This window comes from Cygnus atratus, chromosome 22 (assembly GCF_013377495.2).
Source record: "Cygnus atratus isolate AKBS03 ecotype Queensland, Australia chromosome 22, CAtr_DNAZoo_HiC_assembly, whole genome shotgun sequence".
Taxonomy (NCBI): Eukaryota; Metazoa; Chordata; class Aves; order Anseriformes; family Anatidae; genus Cygnus; species Cygnus atratus.
Genome location: NC_066383.1, coordinates 7,887,243 through 7,894,202, shown reverse-complemented (window position 1 = coordinate 7,894,202; position 6,960 = coordinate 7,887,243). Strand labels below are relative to the sequence as shown.

General features: G+C 49.5%; 2 protein-coding genes across 2 annotated transcripts; both read left to right on the top strand.

The window, feature by feature from the left end:
- The first annotated feature begins 11 nt into the window (after positions 1 to 11).
- DPAGT1 (dolichyl-phosphate N-acetylglucosaminephosphotransferase 1) lies at positions 12 to 5,142 on the top strand. The gene is made up of 10 exons (XM_035555711.2): positions 12 to 274; positions 351 to 471; positions 557 to 770; positions 1,299 to 1,445; positions 1,574 to 1,658; positions 2,242 to 2,430; positions 3,043 to 3,130; positions 3,493 to 3,648; positions 4,587 to 4,673; positions 4,828 to 5,142. Exons 1-9 carry the CDS (start codon positions 120 to 122, stop codon positions 4,650 to 4,652), a joined length of 1,221 nt encoding a protein of 406 aa, XP_035411604.1. The 5' UTR covers positions 12 to 119; the 3' UTR covers positions 4,653 to 4,673; positions 4,828 to 5,142.
- Positions 5,143 to 5,843: 701 nt separating this feature from the next.
- On the top strand, positions 5,844 to 6,825 carry LOC118252406 (histone H2A). Its single transcript, XM_035555645.2, has one exon. The coding sequence runs from the start codon at positions 5,922 to 5,924 to the stop codon at positions 6,351 to 6,353; it is 432 nt and encodes a 143-aa protein (XP_035411538.1). The 5' UTR covers positions 5,844 to 5,921; the 3' UTR covers positions 6,354 to 6,825.
- The last annotated feature ends 135 nt before the right edge of the window (positions 6,826 to 6,960 follow it).

Here is a 6,960-nt window from a genome sequence, read left to right as displayed (position 1 = left end):
GCGCTTCCCGCGCCGGAGGAGGTGCGCGCGCACGCGGCGCCTCCTTCTCTCGTGTCCGGCCGGCGAGGTGCGGCCGGAGGCGCTCCTCGCCCTTGGCAGGGGCAGCGCTTGCCGCGGCCATGGCGGCGTGGCCCGCCGTGCCCCTCGGCATCAACCTCGGCGGGTCGCTGCTGGGTTTCGTGGCCACGCTCACGCTGATCCCGGCCTTCAAGGAACGCTTCCTGGCGGCGCGGCTCTTCGGCGAGGACCTCAACAAGGCCTCCCGGCAGCCCGTGTGAGTAGCGGCGCTCCGCCGAACCGTGCGGGGCCGTTCCGGGCCCGGCTGACTGCCGGCCTCCCCTTCCTTTCAGTCCTGAGGCGCAGGGCGTGATCAGCGGGGCCGTGTTCCTCATCATCCTCTTCTGCTTCATCCCCGTGCCCTTCCTGCGGTGCTTCGTGGAGGATCAGTGCGCGGCCTTTCCTTACGATGAGGTAGGGCTTGCCTGGCACGAGGAGTGCGGCAGGCACGGGCAGGGAGTGGCCACCGGTAATCGGAGCCCTGTTCTCTGTCCTTCAGTTCGTGGAGCTCATCGGCTCGCTCCTTGCCATTTGCTGCATGATTTTCCTGGGCTTTGCAGATGATGTCTTGAACCTGCGCTGGCGCCACAAGCTCCTTCTTCCTACCATGGCTTCCCTCCCATTGCTCATGGTGTACTTCACCAACTTTGGGAACACGACCATTGTGGTGCCTAAGCCCTTCCGGGTTCTACTGGGCATGCACTTGGACCTGGGTAAGTTATGAATCACGGAAGGCCATCATCAAAGCAGTCAGTGACAAATGGAGGGGCTCATCTGAAACTTTAACACACAGCAGATTGAAATCCCTGTGCTGCAGAGGAAACCCGTGAAGGATTTGCTAAATAAACAGTGAGAGGGCACATCACCAACTAATTATTACAGTGGCAAGAATATCCATCAAGAGGTCCAACATGCATCTAACTATGCATATATATATAGGCACCATACATTTTTCCAGGTTTCTGGCAGTACAACAGTGTCAGATGCCAATATCACAATCACCAACGCACAGAAACAGGACACGATAGGCAGCTGTCGTGTTGCAAATTTGCCATGCTATACATGTGTGTACACATAAGATTCAGGGGAAGGGGAGCTATTTGTTAGAAAGCGACTGATTTCAAAATTTACCGAGACACCAGATAATAGATTGTCATACAAAGCAGGAAGCTTCAAGCAAATTGGACTAGAGCCTGTTTCAAATATGAATGCTAAAGTATTTGGCTCACTCTTACCTACAGGTATCCTCTACTATGTGTACATGGGTATGCTAGCAGTGTTTTGTACTAACGCCATCAACATTCTTGCTGGAATCAATGGAATTGAAGCAGGGCAGTCTCTGGTGATTGCTGCTTCCATTATCGTATTCAACATTGTAGAGTTAAACGGTAAGGAAATGACATGCTTAGCCGGTACAAAAAAAGCAAAGGGAAATAGAATCCTAGATTTTAGCTGGTGTTAAAAATAACCTAGTCCTGTCTTAGAACAAACTTATTTTGTTTCTTTCTTTCTTTAGGGGATTATCATGATGATCACATTTTTTCTCTCTACTTTATGATTCCCTTTTTTTTTACCACGCTGGGGCTGTTTTACCACAACTGGTAAGAGGATGGACATTCAGCATTTCTTTGGAAATGTACTTTCTTTACTTTTACCCTCTGTAAACAAAAACGTTTACCAACATGCAAGCGGGATAGTGGAGTATAGACAAGCTTCTTGCCAGAACTATGAATGCAAAGCAACAATCCACTGGTAGCTTTTGTTTGTACTAGAACAATTCAGATCACACTAAATCACTAAAATGCATGGAATACTCTACCTCACATCTCACTATTGTTATTTATACGTTGTATTCTCTGCAAGTCACATTGCAGGATAGTTTTTAGCATATATACCTGCAATTGGTGTTTTCATTGTGTGGATTGGTGGTGGTCTCCCGGGTAGAGTTTTGTAGACTACAGTGGTAGCAGTTACATATGATAGCATCACATAAAAGCATCGCTATGCTTCTTTTAAGCAGACAAGGAGTTGTCTTCAGTATCTGAGAAGAAGCCAGCTGAGGCTTAACGTCTCTCTTGCCCCCCCCCAACCTGCTACCTAGGAATGCATTCAGTGATTATAAAGTCATTTTCTTAGAAACTGTGATCATAACAAACCTTTGCTCTTTTGCCCTATGGATTGCAGGTACCCATCCCAAGTGTTTGTTGGGGACACCTTCTGCTACTTTGCTGGCATGACCTTTGCTGTGGTGGGCATCTTGGGGCACTTCAGCAAAACAATGCTGCTTTTTTTCATCCCACAAGTGCTCAATTTCCTCTACTCATTGCCTCAACTCTTCCATGTCATTCCTTGTCCCCGCCATCGGCTGCCAAGGTAATGTACCTGAGTGACCTTTAATGGTACCAGAGATGGTGTTTTTTGTCTCCAATAGCAGCTGAGAAACAAGAACAGGTGTTGGTTGGTACTCTTTTTAAAACCTATCGAGGTAGGTTGTATAATTAAAATCTGGCCTGCTGTGCTACTTGTGGTTGAGTCAAGCAGTACAGGTTTCTCAAAAAAAATAAGTACTGTTAGAATATGATTATTCTCAGCTCCAAGACAGAGGAAAGGATACAGACCACTTTTAATGCTGTTGCAGTAGGCTCTGCTAAAGTTTCGTAGAAGCAAGCATTCTGTGACACTGTGCCATAATGCTGTCCATGTTTGTGATCATATCCACATATATTCAGTTCTTCTATTTTTTAAAACCTTTACAGTTTTATGCATACATTGGGTGGAAGGGGGGGGAAGTGTCTTCTTCTGACTGCCCGGTCTGAGGAACCAGGTATCAGCAGCCGTTGTTAAGTATTAACAGATTATTCCTGCTTTTTTTTTTTCCACCAATGGATTTCTTTCCCAGCAACTTGGCTTGGGATCTAAATCTGCTTACATAGATATCACTGTTTCCTTGCTCTATCTGGACTAAGACTTTAATGTTCCTTTTAGGCTCGATCCTAGTACAGGGAAGTTGGAGATGAGCTACTCCAAATTCAAAACTAAGAGCCTCTCAGCCCTGGGAACATACATTTTGAAGGTAATACCAGGAAAACATTCAAAATCCAGACCTGCTTTGAGGCAGCAATTACATGCAAGAACAACAGGATGTGAGGGAAGACAATTTCTGGGTTCAGTGGTTGTTTCCTGGCTCAAATCCAGAACACATTCTACTTAGTCCAGTCACTGTCTCTCACAGTCATTCAACTATGTTAATAATTGCTCTTTTAAAATAACCGTACACAGCAGTGGTCCCAGGACCATCCCTAGCCTTTCCTTTTTTTTTTTTTTTTTTTTAAAGTAAGAGTACGAGGTAAACTACTGGGATAGTAGAGCAAAACAGATCTAGCAAAGAGCACCAAACACAGCTGGTGAAATAGCATGCAATATTTCTTTCCCTAGGCAGTAAAGATCTTGCACATAGTAGATGTGAGAAGTGGAATGGATGAAGATGGCGAATACACCGAGTGCAATAACATGACACTTATTAACTTTGTTATAAAGCTGATTGGACCCACCCACGAGCGAAATCTCACTCTCCTGTTGCTACTCATCCAGGTCAGACAAACGGTCCCACCAACAAAGAAATATACTCTGTGGTAAAAGCAGATCCAAATCAGTCTCAAGAGTTTCAAGGGTGAAAGAGGGAAGTAAAGCGTCAGACTCTTCACACAACATGCAATTGAGATGTGCAGCTTGAGAATCTGAGGTTTATGCAGTTCAAGGAGGAAGCAGCCCTTCCTCCCAGCCCCCGAAAATCATTCACTGAGAGCTATTAAGTACAAAGTCCCTAAGTTAGTTTGACAGAATCCACAGAGCACGAATTGCTGGATGCTAGAAAAATATTAGGAAAAAGTACCATGTGCTTGCCTGGTCACTCTGACCCAATACAGCCTTTTCCACGTTCCTGTTTTTCAGTCATACCAAATAACACCAGTACCAGTGTTATCTCCAGTTGGTGGCCTTGCAGAAATATGGCATAGAATTCAAGGATCTGAAGTCACAGTGGGGTGTGGGAACATTCTGATACAACTTAGAATGCAAGGATAACACGCCTTGCGGATAGCACTGCTACTTACATTCAACGTGTGAACTTTCTTGCCTAATGTAATAGACATTCTGTTTCTGGAAAGACATAGTGCTTATATGCCCACTATTCCTTTTTCACGCTCAGATCAAAGATAAAGAGATTCTTATTAGGAAAGAGAAGAGAGAATCAAATTTCCATTTAGAGGGAGGACTTGCAACAAACAGACAGACATAAAAAATCCCCCACACATAGCTACAATTCTCATAGACTGACCTGAGAACTTTGGCTAGACTTCCACTTTTCATTTTTTTATACACCTAAAAATTTTAGCTCAAGTGTTATTGAAACAAGCCAATGTTTTAAAGCACATCAAATCTATCTGGAGAGGAATATGCCAGTCTGTAAACTAACACTGTAAGATTTCAGCTCTCTTTTGTTTAATTTTTTCTTTTTTTTTTAAACCTAGGTCCTGGGGAGTACGATTGCATTTTCAATCCGGTACCAACTAGTGCGGTTGTTTTATGATGTCTGACTAGGCTACCAGGAGTCAGTGGTAAGAGTTGCACTTTACAGTCAACTTTCTCCAATTGCTGACCAAATAATTCAAATGATCTTATTCTGGTCCTCTGAGAACATCAGGCCACCTTTCAACAGGCAAGCCAATCTCTGGGCCAGTCCAGAATCACAATCTTTTTTTGTGCACAAAGGTCTTTTGTCCAATTCTGCTGACAGAAGAGATTCAACGCTACTCGGACATCACTGTTAATGGGATTACCTTTGAGACGGGAAATAAGGAACCCGCCTTTTTTTTTTTTTTTTTTCTTTTTTCAAACGCACAATGCTTAGGGAAGGGGGGAAGAGATGAAACCGCTATGAATTTAAGAAGCGCCTTTCTGTTCCCTGAGAGAAAACAGGAACTTCTATTTCTGTAAGATGCTACATCAGAACAGAGTGGACATAGAATATTGTTATAAATCATACCCAAAATTCAGAGCACTCTGAGAATAAAATAACTCAAGGTACCCTTTCCCCTCTGATGCTTTGCCTTGAAAATATTGACACACGGTGACACTAGGTCGCACGGTACATCTGCGTCCTTCTACCCTGCTAGGGGCTGATAATTTCTGCAGCAGGCAGAAATTTCCTCTTTGACAGCCACTGGGAATGTTTTCACTAAGGTTTATTTTGGAACATCTTTATCGTTTGTGTTCCTTCACGGAATAGGGCGCCTCTAGAATAGGCTAGTGGAGATGGGGTCGCTGTGTCCGTTATAACGCCGGGCGTTTGTAAAAGCCCAGGGTTACTGTGCCACTGAGGCCCTGCAGGTTGCAGTTAGGTTTCCCTTACCCGCATCCTTATTTGTACAGCATTATCTGGCACCACGGCTTACCACAGAACTGCCACGTTCCGAACAGTGACACGAGGGGCTGGCCAGCCCCTCCCGCTGCCTCACCGGCTGGCGCTCCCCCGACGAGCGGGCGCAGCCCCCCCCTCCCCCCCCCAGCCCTCAGGCCCCCCGCGGCGCCGCCAACGGTCTCTGCTCGGTATGAATTTGGCGCCTCGGCTCCTGATTGGCCCGTCGCCGCGGCCAATGGATCCGAAGCAAAGGCGGGCAGGGGCGGCCGGCCGGCGGGCGGGCCCTTCCGGCGGGCGTTCCGCAGCTGAGGCGCCGCGGGGCCGCCCAATGAGCTGCGCCCTGCGCGGCAGGAGGCGATAAAGCAGCCGGGCGGGGGCCGCCCCCTTCATTCCGCCGCAGAGCTGCGAGAGAGAGGTCGCGGAGCTCACACCATAGCGAGGCGCCATGTCTGGCCGTGGCAAGAGCGGCGGTAAGGCCCGAGCTAAGGCCAAGTCCCGTTCTTCCCGGGCCGGGCTGCAGTTCCCCGTCGGGCGCGTCCACCGGCTGCTGCGGCGCGGGCACTACGCGGAGCGGGTCGGGGCCGGCGCGCCCGTGTACCTGGCTGCCGTGCTGGAGTACCTGACGGCCGAGATCCTGGAGTTGGCCGGCAACGCGGCCCGCGACAACAAGAAGACGCGCATCATCCCCCGGCACCTGCAGCTGGCGGTGCGCAACGACGAGGAGCTCAACAAGCTGCTGGGCGGCGTCACCATCGCGCAGGGCGGCGTCCTGCCCAACATCCAGGCCGTGCTGCTGCCCAAGAAGACGGGCGGCGGCAGCGCGGGCCCCGCCAAGGCTGGCAAGAAGGGCAGCGGGCAGCAGTCCCAGGAGTACTAGGCCGGCCGGCCGGCCGGCCCCCCCCGCACCACACAAAGGCCCTTTTCAGGGCCACCCCCCCATTGCTCACCGGGAGAGCTGCGATCCGGGGGGTGGGACGGGGAGCCGCGGCTCTGTCCCGCCGGGGGGGCGGTGCCGTGCCCCGCTCCGCCCGCCGGGCCTGGCAGGGGGCAGGGGGCGAGCGCCGGTGCGTGCAGCCCTCCCGGCCGCTGGCCGGCGCTGCGCAGCTCGCGGCCTCCGAAGAACGGGCCCGGGTGGGTCCGGAAAGCGTTGGCAGCTGACACGTGTGTGCTATGTCAGCCGGAGTAACGGCAAGAAACGCTCCTACCCCAGTTCGGTCACGAAACCTGTAAATAGGAGGTGCTCCGTAAAGACACTTATTCTTGGGTGCTTACTTTGGCTGTATTTATCTGCTGTTGCATTCAGTGGACAGTACATAGAGAATAAACCATGCTTTGTTTCCAGAACAGGATCCCCGTAAGAGACTGTTTCAGTGTTTCTCACAAGGCACTGTAATGCATGAGCTCTGCTGCCAGGATAGCAAGATGGTAGCACATTAGGACATTTTCAACTGTGAACCACAGTAACAGGAAGTAGCTTGCAGTTG

What these genes read in the sequence shown, in the direction of transcription:
- LOC118252406 (XM_035555645.2), top strand. Translation starts at nt 5,922, where the DNA reads ATGTCTGGCCGTGGCAAGAGCGGCGGTAAGGCCCGAGCTAAGGCCAAG.
- DPAGT1 (XM_035555711.2), top strand. Translation starts at nt 120, where the DNA reads ATGGCGGCGTGGCCCGCCGTGCCCCTCGGCATCAACCTCGGCGGGTCG. An exon ending in CAACATTGTAGAGTTAAACG is followed by an intron (nt 1,446 to 1,573) that starts GTAAGGAAATGA and finishes TTCTTTCTTTAG; the next exon opens with GGGATTATCATGATGATCAC. An exon ending in CCCCGCCATCGGCTGCCAAG is followed by an intron (nt 2,431 to 3,042) that starts GTAATGTACCTG and finishes TGTTCCTTTTAG; the next exon opens with GCTCGATCCTAGTACAGGGA.